This window comes from Aquarana catesbeiana, linkage group LG06 (assembly GCF_042186555.1).
Source record: "Aquarana catesbeiana isolate 2022-GZ linkage group LG06, ASM4218655v1, whole genome shotgun sequence".
Lineage (NCBI taxonomy): Eukaryota > Metazoa > Chordata > Amphibia > Anura > Ranidae > Aquarana > Aquarana catesbeiana.
In genome coordinates this window covers 413003886-413024545 of record NC_133329.1, presented here as the reverse complement: position 1 = coordinate 413024545, position 20660 = coordinate 413003886, and the positions used below count along the sequence as shown (strand labels likewise).

Below are 20660 nucleotides of genomic sequence, written 5' to 3'. Positions count from 1 at the left end.
TTCCTCCCACTGACACCAATGATGGGGCACTATTGCTCCCACTGATACCAATGATGGGGCACTATTCCTCCCACTGGCACCAATGATGGGGCACTATTCCTCCCACTGTTATAAACGATTGTACACAATTACTCCCACTAATACCAATGATGGGGCACTATTTCTCCTCCTACTGACCACAGGGGGTATGTAGTATTTTTACTCTTACTAACCGACAAGTCTTAAAGTGGTTGTAAAGGCACAAGGTTGTTTAACTTCATGTTTTCTATGCATGAAGGTAAAAAACCTTCTGTGTGCAGCAGCCCCCCCCCTCCAATACTTACCGGAACCCCCTCTCAATCCAGCGATGTCCACGAGAGCCTTGCCTCTCCGGGGACTCACACTGGTGATTGGCTCACTGGCTGTGATTGACAAAAGCCAGTCAGGAGACGGAGGGAAGGGGCCAAGCTGCAGAACCGTGTGTGAATGGACACACAGAGCCATGGGTTGGGAGTGCGCCTGCTTGGGCGCCCCCACAGCAAGCTGCTTGCTGTGGGGGCACCCGGCAGGAGGGAGGAGCACTGGCGTGGGACCCTAGAAGAGGAGGATCGGGGCTGCTCTGTGCAAAACCATTACAAAAAGCAGGTAAGTATAACATGTTTGTTATTTAAAAACAAACACTGACATTGTTTACTCCCACTGACACTGGGGCAGTTTCTACTTCCACTGGCCACAGTCTGGCCCCCCTAATATCTGAAGGACTGAAAACTGGCCCTTTGTTTGTGTAGCCATGGTGTTAGCACTACTGACAAACAATCCGCCAAATCACCCCATTGCCAGACATCATGCATCCTTTCCAGAGACAATGAACATTCTTTTGCAAGCTTTGTTTTTGTTGTTTTATTGTGGGTACAACTTGGATAGGGATATGGGATGCCCATATAATTGATCATTGCCATCATATTTACATATTTCAATACACTTTGAACAAAGTTAGAGCCTGACGATTGAATGTGCATGTTTGACTAAGTATGTTTCTTCTCCTGCAGCTCCCTGCAGACTATTACTCCTTCTGCATCTCAATGCAGACTACAGTTCCTAAGAGTTCTCCATCCATCACCATGTGAAGGACAGAAACATCACTTTTGACCGTGTAAAAGCAATGGTCTTAGATCTCTTCACCACCTGCCCAAACTTGCTTCCTCTTGCACAATCTTGTAGTTGCTAATTAAAGTAGAACACATCCTCTTCTATTGGGTACTATGAACTCCCTCTGAATAAACCCCTCTACTGGCCCTGGTGACTCGCTGCTACTAGGCCTGCAGAAACTCTCCCCGGAGGCCTAGTAGGTTAAAGTCTATCTTCTAGGAAATGGACTACTGCTCCCAGCCAGCCCAACTTGCAAACCATGTGCTAGCCGGCCACACTGATTTGACACAGATCCCCACAGTCTCTTCTCTGCTCCAGGACTCTTCGCCATCCACCGTGTGCATGATAAAGACTCTGCTAGTGACTGTGTAGAAGCAGAGTTCCCTTACAGATTCCCTGGCACCTCCAGCCATCCACTGTGGTAACACTAACCAAACTTCCAGCCCTGAGTCCTTGATGAGGAACTTGCCCGGACCATGCGTTCTGACAGCTTCTCCTGCCCTTGCCATTGACCGTGTAGAAGTAATGTTCCCTCACAGTTCTCCCCGGGCCTCCTCCTGCAATCGCTGCACCCCCCCCCCCAGATGGGGGTGTACTCCTGCGGCTGTCTAGCACTCCATTCCTCACGTCACCCAGCCGACTACTCCTCCCCAGCAGCATGTGACCTCAACTTATATAGAAGGCCCGCCCCCCGCCAACACCAGTTAGGGATTGGTCAGGGCTCCCACTTGAGTTGCCTGCCACTCCAACTCTAGGCCCAGCCTCCTCTTCCAGAACATTCTCCCTGGAAGCAGGGGAGGCGCCTCAGAACTGGAGCACAGGTGGTCACACCCACTGCTACTCTAACCACTCCCAGCCCCCAGATCAAAACAGACAGGCCTAGCTTGCAGCAAAGGCCTGCCTAAATTTGCCTGTGCTGAACAACCTAGTAAAATAACCCTTACTAGCATCTACCTTCTGGTAGAGGGTGCTACATTTGGAAAGTTTGCAGACCCCTGATCTAAACTGATAGTGTGCTATCTACATAGAGACAGATTTCAATGGTGCAGCAAAAGCACTGATATTGGACCATTGTCTAAATCAAGCAATAACTCATGGACATCCAAGGGTCATACAGGGTTTTACTTCTACTGAATAACACGGATCCATGAATGGTTGGGCAACAAGGAGAACCTCTCTCTTTTCTCCTCCAAAGCGCCCAAGATGGGTGCTTCTACTGCCTCTGTGTTGACCATCCAGAGGAGGTAAGAGGTCCTATGTACTATACATACTTCCCAACTTCTTGAGATGGGAATGAGGGACACCTATCTGCAAAAATATGCAGGCATAGGACACACCCCTGCCACGCCCCCTTAAAGAAGAATTCTACAAAAAAAACAAGATTGATTAAACCCCCAAGTGCTTTTTTACTACTACTATTCCTTTATATTGGCTTTTGGAATTTACAAATGCAGCAATTTAGAATTCAGATGAAAGGTTTAGCACTGGGAAACATTTTTTGAAAGATAAAAAGTGCATTTTATATACATCTATATAGATCAGACCAAAATGAGGGACAAATGGGGAGGAATGAGGGACATTGCTCCAAATCAGGGACAGTCCTTCAAAATCCGGGACAGATGGGAGCGATGACTGTATACACAGTTCCTTCCCTGATAAACATACCTATTGGGGACCCTTTGTCTAATCTTTTCTCACTACCTGACTTTAAGCTACCAAAGGCATTTTCAGGAATTTTCTAAACACATACATCTTCATCTGACCAGGCCCGGATTTACTCCCTTTGCCGCCCCAAGGCCGGGTTCTTCAATGCCGCCCCTGCGAGGGGTAAGGATTTTTCGCAGGCAATTTTTTAGGGCAATGGCTGGCGTTAGTGCTTCAATCATCCCCGGCACCATGGTTGGTATGGTGTCGGGATGATTGAAACGCATTATTTCTATCATTACATTGTAATATAAAATGAAATAGTTCAACTCACAATAATGCAGAATCATTGGGAGCCCTGAGCGTGTCACTTGCCACTATGCCTGCCACCCGATAGAGATGTCACTTGCCAAGCTGCCACCCGATAGAGATGTCACTTGCCAAGCTGCCACCCGATAGAGATGTCACTTGCCAAGCTGCCACCCGATAGAGATGTCACTTGCCAAGCTGCCACCCGATAGAGATGTCACTTGCCACGCTGCCACCAGATGGGGATGTCACTTGCCAAGCTGCCTGGCTGCCATCAGATGGAGGAGGGTGGAACAGCGGTGCGGGCAATGAGAGATGTCATCTCTCTCCCCCGCCGCCACCCTGCTGACATTACTTGTCTCCTCCGCGGCCCGGCAGCAGAGGCGCCGCGACACACAGGTTGGAGACATTTCTTTTAAAAAATGGCACCGGGTGGCGCAATCACGCTACTGCGCATGCGCCGCCCGGCCGAGCACGTACGAGCTTTCCCAAGCCCGGCCGGCTTCGGAACGGCGCATGCGCAGTAGTGGGCGGCTCGCGGCCATCTTTTCTACGGGCACCAGTGCCCCTAATGAACATTAAAGCGGGAGTCCGGCGACCAATCTTTTTTTTTTTTTTTTTTTTTTAGGTCATTGAGACACTTTGCTAATCCCAAAATAATACTCACAGTTTGGGTGTAATATTTCCTCCTCTGTCTGTTTTCGTACTGAAGAATAACTTAAAAAATGTGATGCTGGCTGTTTCCATCTTGCTTGTGGGCATGTGAAGCCCACAAGCATTGATTTCCTGGATGCGGTGAATGCTGTTCATTCACAGCTTGTTCACACGCATGATCATTGTTTCTGCACTGAATCTTGGGAAGCCTGACACTAAGCTCCCAGGAGACAGTGCGGCGCCGGGGAAAGGCAATAAACACGCCTACTCCCATGGGAGGAGAGACAGGAAGTTCCACAATAAAGTACAATATAAAGTTGATTACAGAGATAAAAAAAAATTTTCGTGCAGCATTTGAACATCTATGCAATTAATTGAAGGGGGTAAGATTAAGTTAAAAATTTGAGTGGAACCCCGCTTTAACGGGCAGCCCGAAAGGGGGAGGGTGGCCGCGAAGTCGCCGCAGGAGCGGTGCCGCCCCTGCACCACTGCCGCCCTGAGGCCTGGCCTCGGTGGCCTTGTGGCAAATCCGGCCCTGCATCTGACCCCAACTCTGGCTTCATCAATACCAGTCTGCTACTCCCAGACCAAAGCTCGAAAAGGTGAGTACGCTGTCATGGACCTTGCTTTGATTTCATTCTGCTCTCACTATGTACCCAAAATTCCAGTAAAAGGGTCAGTGCACACAAATTTGGTCATTTATTTCTGCTAGTTGCTGGAGAATTCATAATATTATAATCTTCTGGTAACTGTATGGGGATAACATTTGTAAAAATAGTATTGAATATATAAAGTGGTGCATACATCAAAATAATTTTCATTGATGATCTTGAAATTATATTTTTAATAGAAAAAAAAGAAATAAAGAAATTGAAATTTGTGGTGTCCACTAACAGTACTCAGGGCCAGGACAAGGGGTGGGCAGGAGAGGGGGCTGCCCTGGCCGCAGTGTGTATTGTAGAGATGGGGGCGCCGCAGGTTCCTTCTACTATAAGGCTGATAGGAGTAGTGACAGCGGCATTACTACTACTACTACTATCAGCCCAGTACTGGAAGCGGCAGGGAGAGGAGGAGAGAGCGGGAGGAGGTACGGGCTGCGCTCTCTCTCCCCCTCCTCCCCATAAGTTTGCACATAATGAAGTGGGGGCACAATTTGGCATCTTTGTCCTGGGCACTGGATAATCTTGTCCTGGCACTGACAGTACCAGTCAGTATAGGGATGACTGCTTGGGCCGTTTGAAGATTGTCCCCTTGTGTTGGTGGTCTGTGTAGGTGGGAGATGAATTTGCCCCTGCACAAAGCTGAAGGAACCATTAGCAGCCTCAGGAGAAACCCTAGAGTGCAGTGGCGGCCCATCCATTAGGTGCACATGGGTGCCGCCCCACCCATATATATGTGTCTGGCCCCCTGATCTACATGCAGGATGCCAGACGCATGGATTCCAATGGGGGGGGGGGGTGCTTTTTTAAACCACATGACTAGAGCCAGAGGCTCTAATAGGCTTAAAAAAAGGTGGACTCGGCGCCCTGAGCCCACCCAGTTGTGTAAGAATAGCGAATGAATATTCGCTATTCTCATACTGACGCTCCTCCCAGCCAATCAGGAAGCGGGTCCTGAAACCCGTCACTTGGTTGGCTGAAAGGACAGGCGATCCTATTGGATGCCTAGGAAGAGACGCATGGCAGAAGCCGGCGTGATGCAGAGGAGGAGGAGACGCCCGCTTGCCACCTGCCCGGAACCTAGATAGGGTAAGTGCGGGTTTAGATGACCGACCGACCATGAGACCCCCTGCTAGAGTGTCACAGAACCTTGGTTAGGAGTTGTACTAGATTAACCTACATCCTGTAGCAAATTGTTGGTGGTGCCTCCAAATTTATTGTGCCCTCAACAGGAGCCCCCATATTATAAAGAAAAAAAAATGCACCTTGTGGTGAGAAATGAAAGCCTTTAAAACACTACACAAGACTGGATCCCCAACAAGGGCCTAGTCACCCTAGTCCAGCCTTTCTCTACTTTTTTAACACATCCTTGAAATAACTTTCCGGTCTCAGGGAACCCCTGCTAATTAATACTTTATCTACAACTCATGATAATTTGGTGTGATGGTCAGTGGGAAGAATGCTCCTTACATGTGGGGAAGAATTACCACCTTACAGATAACTAAAAAGATATATGGTGTGAGTGGGAACTTATCTGGGAGGCAGAAATTGTTCATTGCTCAAGGAACCCCTAACAACCTCTGGAGGAACCCTAGAGATCCATGAAACGCTGGTTGAGAAACCCTTCCCTAGGGAAACACTAAAGACTAAAGCTGATGAAGGAGGCGTGGCTAGCTTCCGAAACGCGTTCCTATTGGCCCTAGCAGCGGACGGACTGACAGCACCTCTTACTACACCAGCTGGATACATCATCTCCAGGTGGACATCCGATTACCGGACTCACCACCACAGCCACACAGGGCAGCCCGACGCTGGGCCCCCTGCACGGATTCCAGGCTCATCTCACTCCCTACAACGGCCTGCTTTCTTCCAACCACGGACAATCACACAGCTCCCAGCTTACACTTGGATTACACATACAAGCGGGTGAGGGGGAGAGAGGATGACAGGTCACAATGTGAGTGCCATCTGTTTTATCATTGATTTTTATCTTCATAAATTGTGCTACACTATTCCGGTTTGGCGCTTTCTTTCCCTCCCCTCTTGCCTTACAGATTGTGGATTCCCAGCCCACAACTGAAAGCAGGCTGGCAAGCACCATAGTGTCAGCCATTCTCCACCACTTTGACATTTATTCCTATACCTCCGGGAATAAGAATCTTGTTGTAGCTTTTCTTTTTATCTATCGCTTGTGTAGCAGAATCTCTGACCTCTTCCAGTCTCATGAGAACCTTCAAGGCCAAAGATAGCTGACATCCTTCAATATGTGGTGGGTTGTGAGGCATAGTGGATGCGAGGGTGGTAAAAGTAATTGGGCGCCAGACACTTCTTGGATGTAAAAGAGGTTTTATTTCTTTGACAGTCCTTTTTATATTTTGCAAGGGAAAGAGGGTTAGGGCAGGACACCCTTAAGTAGTTGCAATTTCAAATGGCAGACTCAGGGACTTCAACAGGAGGACAGCCGTACAGGGAAAGGCCCCCAGCAAGGTGCCACTTCTGCACGTGCAGGATTGCTGTCTCCTATGGCAACAGTACTTAATCAGTTCCTAACGCAAAGTATCAGTTCTCTCAGCTTTACTACAACTTCTCCTTGTAGTTCTTCAGCCCCTTGAGCTCCCAGTCTCTCACTGGACCCTCTGATTCACTACTCTGAATCCCTTGAGCTCCTCAAGGCTTTTGCGGTGGTATCTCCCTCAAGCATCACCCACACTTCCCTGCTGGGTCCCTTGCTTGGCACCTCGGATACCTTCAAGCTTCACCCCTGATGACCGACTAGGTCCCAAGCTTGGCACACAAGGCTGCTCTGCAAGCGTTACCTCCACTGGTTGGGTCCCTGACTTGTTCACCGCCTGAAGTTTCCCGATTCTCCACTGTGCCCGTTCGGTGAGAATACTACTTCGTTACTTGCTTCAGTTACTCACTGTGTTCCCTGGTAAAGGCGATTGGTCCCTTAATGGTGACAGCTTCCCTTCTACCTCCGACCACGACAGCCGCAATCCCAACCCTGCACTACCCTCTTACTTCTGGATAGGCTCTCACACAGCCTGGCAGCCTGATGCCACCGGGATAGGCCCAATCTCTAGTAGCCCAGGGCAGACGACACATGTCCACCCAGACAGCGGTTTGGGTGCCACACAAGAACCCGGATCACCTGACCTCATCCGAATATATATAGGCTCTCCCAGCATTCCAAGGGATCCAACAAAATCCCTGCCCATTGGCTGAGATACCCCATATACCCATAACCTGACCTTGAGTTGTCCTTCTCAATCTTATACCTCCGTGTGCCCAGCCACCTGGTGGTAGAAGTGGAAAGTACACCCAGGCTAAACTTAGGGAGAAGTCATTGGATCCCTAATAATTAACTACAGTAGCTACTCCTGACAAGGAATTTGGGAAGGAGCTCCCTGACTAAACCCCAGGGTGCTACACTTGTTATATGACAGTTTACAATTACAGGATTGGCACAGTGATAGTGTTGTAGAGTTTTATGGTTATGTTTCTACTGACATTGGTTTAAACTCTTCTTTATTCTATACAAAACTGAACAATTTGGCTGACGTTCCACTCTGTACAATATATAACCTCAAATATAAAACACAGAGACTGAAACCTTTTACCTTCGGCACTGGAGAACGTAATGATGGCGGCACCTTCTTCTGGTAACATCTCTTTATTCTCTAGCGGCCCACCTCCGTGCTTAGCACTCTCAAGGTAAAGGTCTAGGAAGTCCACCGATATGTTGGCCGGGAGACCCTCCACCCGGACACTTCTGGTGTTCTCCAGACATTTGGCTCTCAGTTTTTGTTGTTTGACTTTCGGACTTCCAGAAAACCTTCCAGTGAAGTCTGGAATATCTGTGAGAAGACAAATCACAGCTCACTAAACAAATGTATATCACTTTTCTGCTGTGGGCAGAGGGGAGAAAGGTTAGAACCCTTCATCGTGATTTCAGGCTTCACTCATGCTGTTGATTACCGCCATACACTGTACAAAGCAGTGTGTCTCTGCAGGTGGAGATCACAGGTGTTTGCAATTAGTCGTGATCAGAAAGGCTATACAAATCAATGACAGGCTGACAGGCACTGCGGCTGTCGGACTGTAACAGCAAATCAAGCGACTGCTTACGGTTTTAGAGAGAGATGAGCAGCCCTGGATGCAACACAGGGACTTTCATCTGTCCCTACCTCCATGTAACCACTCTGAGGTAAGTGCAAGCCGCCTCAGTGCTTATCAGCCTGTCATTGATTTGTACAAGTTACATAGTTACATAGTAGATCAGGTTGAAAAAAGACACAAGTCCATCAAGTCCAACCTATATGTGTGATTATATGTCAGTGTTACATTGTATATCCCTGTATGTTGCTGTCGTTCAGATGATTATCTATTCGTTTTTTGAAACTATTGATGCTCCCCGCTGAGACCACTGCCTGTGGAAGGGAATTCCACATCTCTGCCGCTCTTACAGTAAAGAACCCTCTACGTAGTTTAAGGTTAAACCTCTTTTCTTCTAATTTTAATGAGTGGCCACGTGTCTTGTTAAACTGCCTTCCACTAAAAAGTTTTCTCCCTATTGTGGGGTCACCAGTACGGTATTTATTAATTGAAATTATATCCCCTCGCAAGCGTCTCTTCTCCAGAGAGAATAAGTTCAGAGCTCACAACCTGAGCCGAACACCCCCCCGGTTCGGTTCGCACCAGAGCTTGCGAACGGACCGAAAATTCGCACGAACGTTAGAACCCCATTGACGTCTATGGGACTCGAATGTTCAAAATCAAAAATGCTCTTTTTAAAGGCTAATTTGCATGGTAATGTCCTAAAAAGGGTTTGGGGACCCGGGTCCTACCCCAGGGGACATGTATCAATGCAAAAAAAACTTAAAATTGGCCGTTTTTTCGGGAGCAGTGATTTTAATGATGCTTGAAGTAAAAAAAAAAGTGAAATATTCCTTTAAATATCGTACCTGGGGGGTGTCTATAGTATGCCTGTAAAGTGGCGCATGTTTCCTGTGTTTAGAACAGTCCCTGCACAAAATGTCATTTTTAAAGGAATAAAAGTCATTTAAAACTGCTTGCGGCTTTAATGTAATGTCGGGTCCTGGCAATATGGATGAAAATCAGTGAGACAAACGGCATGGGTACCCCCCAGTCCATTACCAGGCCCTTTGGGTCTTGTATGGATATTAAGGGGAACCCCGCACCCAAATTAAAATAAGGAAAGGTGTGGGGCCACCAGGCCCTATATACTCTGAACAGCAGTATACAGGTGGTGCAAACAAGACAGGGACTGTAGAGGTTTGTTGTTAAGTAGAATCTGTTTGTAATTTTGAACTGGTACATTTTTAACGTGTTTAGCTCCAGCCAAAAAATCTATTTTAAGCTTTTTGGAAAACATAGGGAAGGGTTATCACCCCTGTGACATTTGTTTTGCTGTCTTTCCTCCTCTTCAGAAGATTTCACCTCATTTTTTGTCCCAATGACAAATGTTTTTTGAAAATTTGGGTTTTTTTGTGAAACAAGGATTGGTGATAAAGCGTCAGTGGAAAGGAGAAACATTTTTCCCATATTAACTCTTACAGGAGAGAATTTCCCTTCCTAGGGGTAGATTTCATCTCACTTCCTGTTGTCTCCTTCCATTTGCAAGTAGGAGTCCTTTGTAAGTTGGATGTTTGAAAGTAGGGGCCTGCCCTATATACTCAGCAGAAATTTGGGCCTTAGGTGTTGTTGTGGCCACAACACTGTAAGCCCTCACAGGGCCTTGCTGTGAAATATTAGATCAAGAATTGTAATTACATGCCCCTGTTGAAGAGGGTCAGAAAAATTGGGCCTTAGGCACTGGTGCTGGTGCCACAACACTGCAACCCCTCACAGATACTCTAGTTGGAACGCAGGAACGAGCCCTGCTGCAAAGTATTGCATCAAAAATTGTAATTACACACCCCTGTTAAACAGGGGCAGAAAAATTGGGCCTTAGGCACTGGTGCTGGTGCCACAACACTGCAACCCCTCACAGACACTCTAGTTGGAACGCAGGAACGAGCCCTGTTGCAAAGTATTGCATCAAAAATTTTAATTACACGCCCCTGTTAACTGCTTCCCGACCGCCGGCCGTCAATTGACGGCCAGGCGGCGCAGCTCTCGTTGCGGGCGGACGTCATATGACGTCCTCGCTTTCCTAGGTCACCAGGGGGCGCCGGGCACCCGCGATTACCGGTAACACAGCAGGACCATGGATCTGTGTGTGTAAACACACAGATCCACGGTCCTGTCAGAGGAGAGGAGACCGATGGTGTGTTCCCAGTACAATTGACGGCCAGGCGGCGCAGCTCTCGTTGCAGGCGGACGTCATATGACGTCCTCGCTTTCCTAGGTCACCAGGGGGCGCGCGCGCGCCGCCGCCGGCGATTGCGCGCGCCCGCCGTGTCACTAGGCACCCGGTGCGCGTGCCCGGCGGCCGAGATGTCCGCCGGGCACCCGCGATTACCGGTAACACAGCAGGACCATGGATCTGTGTGTGTAAACACACAGATCCACGGTCCTGTCAGAGGAGAGGAGACCGATGGTGTGTTCCCAGTACAGCGGAACACCGATCGGTCTCCTCCCCTAGTGAGTCCCCACCCCCTACAGTTAGAATCACTCCCTAGCAACACAGTTAACCCCTCGATCACCACCTAGTGTTAACCCCTTCACTGCCTGTCACATTTATACAGTAATCAATGCATTTTTATAGCACGGATCGCTGTATAAATGTGAATGGTCCCAAATATGTGTCAAAAGTGTCCGATGTGTCCGCCGCAATATCGCAGTCACGATAAAAATCGCAGATCGCCATTACCAGTAAAAAAATTAAAAAAAAATAAAAATGTTATAAAACTATCCCCTATTTTGTAGACGCTATAACTTTTGCGCAAACCAATCTATATATGCTTATTGCGATTTTTTTTTACCAAAAATATGTACAAGAATACATATCGGCCTAAACTGAGAAAAAATTTGTTTTAAAGAAAAAAAAATTGGATATTTATTATCGCAAAAGGTCAAAATTATTGTGTTTTTTTTTAAACTTGTCACTCTTCTTTTGTTTATAGCGCAAAAAATAAAAAACGCAGAGGTGATCAAATACCACTAAAAGAAAGCTCTATTTGTGGGGAAAAAACAATAACAATATCATTTGGGTACAGTGTTGTATGACCGCGCAATTGTCATTCAAAGTGCGACAGCGCTGAAAGCTGAAAAATGGCTTGGGCAGGAAGGGGGCGAAAATGCCCAGTATTGAGGTGGTTAAACAGGGGCTGAAAATTGGGCCTTAGGCACTGGTGCTGGTGCCACAACACTGCAACCCCTCACAGACACTCTAGTTGGAACGCAGGAACGAGCCCTGCTGCAAAGTATTGAATCAAAAATTGTAATTACACGCCCCTGTTAAACAGGGGCTGAAAAATTGTGCCTTAGGCACTGGTGGCGGCACCAAGAACCAAAAATGTTCTTACAAGCTATCAGCGTGATCATTGAGGAGGAAGAGGATAATTACTCAGGATAGTCACTCAGCATCAGCATAGGCAGTCTTTGAAGGGATCTGAGATTTCAAAAAAATTATTCGGTTACATCAGCATCAGGTGCTTGGTAGCTGGTGGTGATCCAAGACTGATTCATTTTTATGAAGGTCAGTCGATCGACCGAGTCGGTGGACAGACGCACCCTGTGATCGGTTACAAAGCCTCCAGCAGCACTAAATGTGCGTTCCGAAAGAACGCTGGATGCAGGACAGGCCAGTAGCTCAATTGCATACTGTGCAAGCTCTGGCCAGTGATCCATCCTCAAGACCCAGTAACCCAGAGGATTTTTGGTGGGAAAGGTGTCCAAGTCTGATCTTGCCCCTAGGTATTCCTGCACCATGTAAAACAGACGCTGGCGATGGTTGCTGGAACCGATCATACCTTGGGGCTGCGGACCAAAAAATTGTCTGAACGCATCGGTCAGATGGCCACCTTCTCCACCGCTCCTTCTTTGACTGACCGAGGCCTCAGCAACACGTTGTCCAGAAACAGGAGTTTGTAACCTCCCAGTCTCTGGGAACGCGTTGCACAGACCTTTCTGCAAGGCCTCCCGAAGATGTTTCATCCTCTGCTCCCTCTGTGATGGCAAGATAAGGTCCGCAACCTTACCCTTGTAACGTGGATCAAGGAGGGTTGCCAGCCAGTATTGGTCCTTCTCCTTGATACCACAAATACGAGGATCCTTACGCAGGCTTTGCAGGATCAGGGAGGCCACGCAGCGTAGGTTTGCTGAGGCATTCGGTCTGGAGTCCTCTGGGTCACTAAGGACGACATGGTCCGCAGCCACCTCCTCCCAGCCACGTACAAGTCCATGTGTTTCTTGGGACTGATCCCTTAAAGACTGCTGCTGATGCTGAGTGCCAGGCTCCACCTCCATACTGACACAATCCTCCTCCTCCTCCTCGTCCTCGTCCTCTTCCTGTGTGATCGGCGGGCACGCAGGAACACTGTCTGGATAAAGGGGGCCTTGAGTGCTAAGGAAGTCCTCCTCTTCCTGCCTCTGTTCTGCCTCAAGTGCCCTGTCCATTATTCCATGCAGCGTGTGCTCCAACAGGTGGACAAGGGGGACAGTGTCACTGATGCATGCACTGTCACTGCTCACCATCCTCGTGGCCTCCTCAAATGGTGACAGGACAGTGCATGCATCCCTGATTATGGCCCACTGGCGTGGGGAAAAAAAAACCAAGCTCCCCTGACCCTGTCCTGGTGCCATAGTCACACAGGTACTCATTAATGGCCCTCTGCTGCGTGGGCAGCCGCTGCAGCATGGCCAACTTTGAGTTCCACCTGGTGGGCACAGATTAGGTGGTTCTTGGGCACGTTAAACTCCTTTTGGAGGTCTGCCAGCCGAGCACTGGCATTATATGACCGGCGGAAATGCACACAGACTTTCCTGGCCTGCCTCAGGACATCCTGTAAGCCCGGGTACCTGCCCAAGAACCGCTGCACCACCAAGTTAAGGACGTGAGCCAAACAGGGCACATGGGTCATTTGTCCCTGTCGGAGGGCAGAGAGGAGGTTGGTGCCATTGTCGCGAACCACCATTCCTGCCTTAAGTTGGCGTGGCGTCAATCACCTCTGATTCTGCCCCTGCAGAGCTGACAGAACCTCTGCCCCAGTGTGGCTCCTGTCCCCCAAGCACACCAGCTCAAGCACCGCATGGCATCTTTTGGCCTGCATACTTCCGTAGCCCCTTGAACAGCTACGGAGCACCGCTGGTTCCGAGGACAAAGCACAGGAAGAGGCCATGGAGGAAGAAGAAGAGGAGGGGGTGGAGGAGAGAGGTGTGTCACAATCAGTGGCATTTTGGAGGCGTGGTGGCGGAACAACCTCCAACACTACTGCACCTTGTCCTGCATCCTTCCCAGCTGCCAGCAGAGTCACCCAATGCGCGGTGAAATTTAGGTAACGTCCCTGTCCATGCCTGCTGGACAATGAGTCAGCGTTAATATGCACCTTACCGCTGACTGCCCTGTCCAGCGAGGCCAAGACATTGCCTTCCACATGCCGGTAGAGAGCCGGAATCGCCTTCCGTGAGAAAAAGTGGCGTTTGGGTACCTGCCATGGGGAAACCGCACATTCCACAAACTCACGGAAGGGGACAGAGTCTACCAACTGAAAAGGCAGCAGTTGAAGTGCTAGCAATTTTGCCAAGCTAGCATTTAACCGCTGGGCATGTGGATGGCTGGGAGCGAACTTCTTTCGGCAGTGCAGCAGCTGGGGCAGGGAAATTTGCCTGGTACAATCTGACGTCGGTGTACCGAAAGCAGATTGCCCACAAATACTTGGCTGTGACACAGCTAACTCTACACCTTCATTCCTCTCAGTGCAGGTCTCAGAGAGGACTGAAGGTATAGTGGGGTTGGAGATCTCAGCTGATGAGGAGCAAGGAGAGGTCCTCTTTGTTCTTTGGTGTGGGTCTTTTAAATACGAACTGCATGGCAGGTCAACATATGTCTGGCCAAGCATGTGGTGCCCAAGCGGGAGATGTTTTGATACGCTTGAGACATATGTTGCAAGTAGCAGCGGTGCGATCTGATGCACTCGTCTCAAAAAAGGCCCACACCAAAGAGCGATTTGAATAACGCGCAGAGACTGCAGTGCCCTGCACATGCGGAGCTTTGAGGTGTGATGCAGTCAGTGTGCTGCCCTTAGGCTGGCCCCTGGAGGGCATCCTGCCTCGTTGGTGATATGCCGCCTCCTCCTCCTCCTCTCTCCTATCAGACACCACATTGAGTCAGTGACCTCATCATCCCCTCCCTCCTCATCACTGGAGAAAACCTGGCAGTATGCTGCAGCAGGGGGAGCATGACTGCCAGATTGCTGTCCTTCTTGGGCACCCCCTCTGTCCGTGCTCACGTTACTGCCTTCATCTAGCTCAGTATCATCATCAGAGCCTTCCAAACGCTGGGCATCCTCCTGGAGCATGTACCCAACACTGTGGTCATACAGTTCGAGGGACTCCTTAGGAGGACATGGTGGGGCTAGGGAAGGAGTCACTGATGACATTGAGCCGAGGGAAGAGGCCGCTGCTTTGCCAGACAAAGTACCCTGAGCATGGGTGAGAAAGGATGAGGAGGATGAGGACGGCTTGGTCATCCACTCGACCAAGTCTTCCGCATGTTGCGGCTCAATGCGGCCAGCTGCTGAAAAAAAGGCCAAGCGTGTCCCACGGCCACATGCTGATGAGGATGCACCGTCTCCACGACCAGCACTAGACACAGAGCCTGCTTGCCCTCTCTTATTGGCTTGTGACTGTCTGCCTCTCCTTCTTGGCCTTCCAGACATACTAATGGCCTGTAGCTGTACAAAGCTGGGATATATATATATATATATATATATATATATATACTGATACTGCAGCTAGCAAAATCAACTGCCTGCCTGTAGTATGAGAACACCACCAACCTTCTACAGGTAGCTTTAGCTGAACACTGTGCAGAGCTCGCAAAAAATGAACTTGTAGCTTATTTAGCTGCCTGCGGTAGTGATAGGATCAGGAAAACACCACCAACCTTCTACAGGTAGCTTTAGCTGAACACTGTGCAGAGCTTGCAAAAAAATAATTTGTAGGTTTAGCTGAACACTGTGAGGAGGACGCACTACACTAACTTGTAGCTTTAGCTGAACACTGTGCAGAGGTCGCACTACACTAACTTGTAGTTTTAGCTGAACATTGTGAGGAGGACGCACTACACTAACTTGTAGCTTTAGCTGAACACTGTGCAGAGGTCTCACTACACTAACTTGTAGCTTTAGCTGAACACTGTGCAGAGGTCGCACTACACTAACTTGTAGTTTTCGCTGAACACTGTGAGGAGGATGCACTACCCTAACTTGTAGCTTTAGCTGAACACTGTGCAGAGGTAACACTAAACTAACTTGTAGCTTTAGCTGAACACTGTGAGGAGGACGCACTACATTAACTTGTAGCTTTAGCTGAACACTGTGCAGAGGTCTCACTACACTAACTTGTAGTTTTAGCTGAACACTGTGAGGAGGACGCACTACACTAACTTGTAGTTTTCGCTGAACACTGTGAGGAGGACACACTACACCAACTTGTAGCTTTAGCTAAACACTGTGAGGAGGACGCACTACACTAACTTGTAGCTTTAGCTGAACCCTGTGCAGAGGTCTCACTACACTAACTTGTAGCTTTAGCTGAACACTGTGAGGAGGACGCACTACACTAACTTGTAGCTTTAGCTGAACACTGTGCAGAGGTCGCATTACACTAACTTGTAGTTTTAGCTGAACACTGTGAGCAGAATGCACTACACTAACTTGTAGCTTTAGCTGAACACTGTGCAGAGGTCTCACTACACTAACTTGTAGTTTTAGCTGAACATTGTGAGCAGGACGCACTACACTAACTTGTAGCTTTAGCTGAACACTGTGCAGAGGTCTCACCACACTAACTTGTAGTTTTAGCTGAACACTGTGAGGAGGACGCACTACACTAACTTGTAGCTTTAGCTGAACACTGTGCAGAGGTCTTACTACACTAACTTGTAGCTTTAGCTGAACACTGTGCAGAGGTCGCACTACACTAACTTGTAGTTTTAGCTGAACACTGTGAGCAGGACGCACTACACTAACTTGTAGCTTTAGCTGAACACTGTGCAGAGGTCTTACTACACTAACTTGTAGCTTTAGCTGAACACTGTGCAGAGGTCTCACTACACTAACTTGTAGTTTTAGCTGAACACTGTGAGGAGGACACACTACACTAACTTGTAGCTTTAGCTGAACACTGTGCAGAGGTCGCACTACACTAACTTGTAGTTTTAGCTGAACACTGTGAGCAGGACGCACTACACTAACTTGTAGCTTTAGCTGGACACTGTGCAGAGGTCTCACTACACTAACTTGTAGCTTTAGCTGAACACTCACCAAAAATGCCATTTGTGTTGCAGGGGATGCTCAAAATCTGACTTGCAACTTAGTGCAGACTTCTGGGAAAATCAGTGAGCCAATCACACAAGCAGGAAATTACATTTCTGGGGGGTGTTCTGTATATCATCTGTGTACAGAGCGCCTCCAAGCGGCCATATTGCATTTTACAGAAAATTACAGTGCTTCAGTTTGAAAACAAAGGCAATTTTTAATAACATTTATTTACAATATGACTTGTGCCGCAATTGTATGCGCTATATTATTTTTTATGGTATTTGCTATTTTTTTTCCCACTAAAGTGGAGTTACCATTTGTGGTAAACCGCTTTTCCTCCAATTTCATTGAGTGGCCACATAACACAGTTCAAAACAAACTCAACAAAGGTGGTTCCATGATCCCAAATAATTCAGATATTACAAAGAGTATCCAGCAGGAAAAAGGGAACTCACACCGGGTTAAATGTATGTAGCCCATACTAAAAAATAGTGCATAAAATAATCCCAGTATTTAAAAATAAAGGCGATGATTATAATTTAAAAAATACATTGTGAAAAAAAAATGAACTAATAAATGAAATGTGATATGAAAATGGATACAAAGTAATTTAAGTGCATCACCCTTCATGTACCCTACTGCATATTATGTGCTAAAAAGGAATACATTGAATAGCAAAAAGTAGGTCTAAATGGCCTACTGCAGGGGCGGAGTGTTGGTGCAAACCCCAGACAGGCTGGAAACAAATTATTATTGGATATTGGCAGATCTGGGGAAAGGATGCTCAAAGCATATTGTGGTGATCCACAGTGGTGGAGATGAGCATGTGCACCAGCATGAGCTTGATATCTCACCATTTTCAGAAGTGAAGGTGACAACAGCAGATCGAATCTCTGGAATCATTTCCACATGGAAGTCCGTTTCCTCATTCTTCTCACTGATATTCTCCACCAGGAGGTTTAACATCTCAGGAGAGCAGCTGTCCTGGATGTTCTCAATCAGAACCTGAGAGGATGGGGGGTCCAGTGTCACCTCATTGTCTTCTCTGGAGGACTTCTCTGTTGAAGAGTTGTGACAAATTTATGAACATGTAAAGCCTTTTCAATGTCAGGTCCTCCTCTATACTGTAACTAGCTAGAACATGACAATAATGTGAGACAATAGTTTTAAGAAAAGAGCTTTTTACTAATATGCAAGTTGGCATCCTTGGCATATTTGTGCCAATGGGTGGGTGTAAGCACCGAAGGGGTTGGACTATTGAGAGAAAATCTTTAATGATGGAAACCACTCCAACCGACTGAGTTTCCTCCAAGGAGCTTCAACCAGGGAGTAACTGCCAGGGTTGTGAAGGTGCCTACAAATAGATCTTTCCTGATCAACCACGAATGCCTGAATGGGGCAAACATTTTTTCTTATCTGTATGCACCTTCAATGTGTGTGAGAATAACAAGCAAATCGGTCATCTGATATGGTGAGACCTTTGTGTCATTTTTACCAGAACAGCATCAGGTAAGGTTCTTTGATCAACACATCTATAAAGGATGGGCATTATATTTTGGCCTAGGATGGGAGAAGTTGGGTAGATTGATTTACGATCCTTGTTGTGTTTGCAGAAGAATCTTCATATGGTGTTTGCTACCTCACAGTAACCATTTCTTCAGGATCAGACAACTGCCTAGCAGTGTATGGGGTATCTAGGAAGACCTCAGGAGACCCAGATCTGAGTATTGCTGGCCCTTATTACTTTGTTCTCCACTGATTACTGAGAAATAAGCCTGATGTTGCTGGTCCCTGATATTCTGAAGAGACATATGCTAGTAGGACATATGAGGGCTTGGGTGTGAGGCAGTGGTGGCCCGTCCCTATGGGGCGCAGCCCCCCCCATTTCATGTGCCTGGCCCCTAATCTACATGCAGGGCGCCAGACGCATGGATTTCAATGGGTTTTTTTTCTTTTTCTTTCCGAAGCACGTGATTAGAGCTGGAGGCTCTAATTAGCTTCACAAAGGGTGGGCTCGGGGCGAACCCACCCACTTGTGCAACAATAGCAAATTAATATTCGCTATTGTCTTTCTGCTTCTCCTCCCGGCCAATCAGGAAGCAGGTCCTTAGACTCGATTGGCCGAGTGGAGAAGCACGGGCTTCCATTCTCCTTTGATCCAGCTTGGTGTGCTGAACGTCATCCAAGCGCTCCTGACACTTCGGCTCGGTTCGGCTCCCCTGGTCTCCAGATCTGCTTTCCGCATGGTTAAGTGCGGTGCTGGTGGGGCAGACCGGGGAGCGAGCGACGGGGGAGGGGGGACCGACAGATGGGGGGGGGGGGTTGTTTGCGGAGCATCAGCTGCCACTGGTGTGAGGTATAAAGAGAAAGCCAGATCATCACCATCTGACAACTGTTTAAACTAAGTGGACAATTTCAGTTTCCTTCAGCAGTAGGAGACAGGATTATGAAGGTAAGATTCCAGGGATGGAGGGGGGTGGGGGAGATAAAGAGAAGACTTTTTTGGGTATTGTGTTGTAAATATATGAGTGATGACTAATAATTATTGATATAATTATTAGTGTTACCATGGAAACAGGAGTGTATATGATGCAAACTCCTCCAATCCAAATCAATCACCACAGCAACTTGGTTCTCCAGAGAGAGACATTTATTGGATCCCAGAACAGATGATAAAGTCCACAGAGTACTTGCAAATAATACGAAGCCTTCAGAGCCCCATTCAAAATACTCAACCCTCTCCTGTCATAGCAAAAATAATAATTCATATTTTTAAGTTAACTCCCCCCCCCTGAAATACCAGTGCCTGAAACTGGAAGGGTATTTTACACATCAAAAGATAGAGTAATTGCTCTCTAATTTTATGCAAGAGTCCCTATCTTGGTATACAGTATGTGGGCCAACCTGTTTATGATTATTTACCCAATTAAACTTTTCAAAGGAGGTTATTTAAAAGGTTATCTACTCAGGGTTTGTGAAATATTATATTATGCACCTAGGTAGCTTCCCCCTTGAAATACAACTACCAGTGGTCTATTCTCATGTCTTAGTAACCCAGTGGATCGTCTACTGGAAAGCTCTCCATGTCTGGTTTCGCCCCTAGACAATCTTCAACCATATGATGCTGATGCTGACAATGGGATGTGGAAGCTGACAGCCCTGGACCCGAGGACCCTAGGCAGCCCTCTTCTCCGCCGCTTCTCCTTTGATCAACAGAACCCTCAAAAATACCTTTTCCATGAGACTGTAACCTACCAGAGCCTGGAAAGGTGTTACATAAACTCCTCCTTTAAGGTGTCCTCAAGATTTTTCATCCTGTGCTCCCTCTGTGAGGGGTGGATGAGTTCTGGACTTTCCCATTGTAGCGGTGGTCAAAGAGGGTTGCCAACCAATAGTGATCCTTCTCCTAGATGCAAAGAATTCTCGGGTCCTTTTGCAGGCTTTGAAGAGTAAGGGAGCCCATGCACAGCAAGTTTACGGAGGCACGAGAAACAGACCCTCTAATGTTATGCAAGAGGTCCTATCTTGGTATGTGTGGGCCAACCTGCTCATGGTTAGTTACCCAATTAAACTTTTCAAAGGAGGTTATTTACAAGGTTATCTACTAGGGGTTGTAAATGCAGGTTAGACATGAAAGGGGTTCTAAAGATTCATGGGGCCAGTTAAATGTTTATGTTCCTGTTTGTGGTAAATTAACATTTCAAAGGGTATATTGTTTACCTATTTAACCACTTACGGACCGCCCGCCATCATTGTACATCGGTACTTTGACGTAGAATACTGGGGTTATAGCAGCAGATAGCTCCCATAACCCTGG

The 20660-nt window shown here is 47.6% G+C and overlaps 2 protein-coding genes across 3 annotated transcripts in view; both read right to left on the bottom strand.

Annotated features, from left to right (window-relative positions):
* The window catches only part of LOC141147296 (protein mono-ADP-ribosyltransferase PARP14-like), a 421364-nt gene that overhangs the window by 195005 nt on the left and 205699 nt on the right, over positions 1-20660 (bottom strand). The gene's annotated exons all lie outside the window — the stretch shown is intronic.
* Positions 1-20660, bottom strand: part of LOC141147298 (protein mono-ADP-ribosyltransferase PARP14-like) — a 242929-nt gene that overhangs the window by 194900 nt on the left and 27369 nt on the right. For both annotated transcript variants that reach the window (XM_073634506.1, XM_073634507.1), the window contains exons 4-5: positions 17698-17901; positions 8015-8251 (exon numbers count right to left, since the gene is read on the bottom strand). In XM_073634506.1, coding sequence (XP_073490607.1) covers positions 8015-8251; positions 17698-17901 — 441 coding nt within the window. The remainder of the gene's footprint in view (positions 1-8014; positions 8252-17697; positions 17902-20660) is intronic.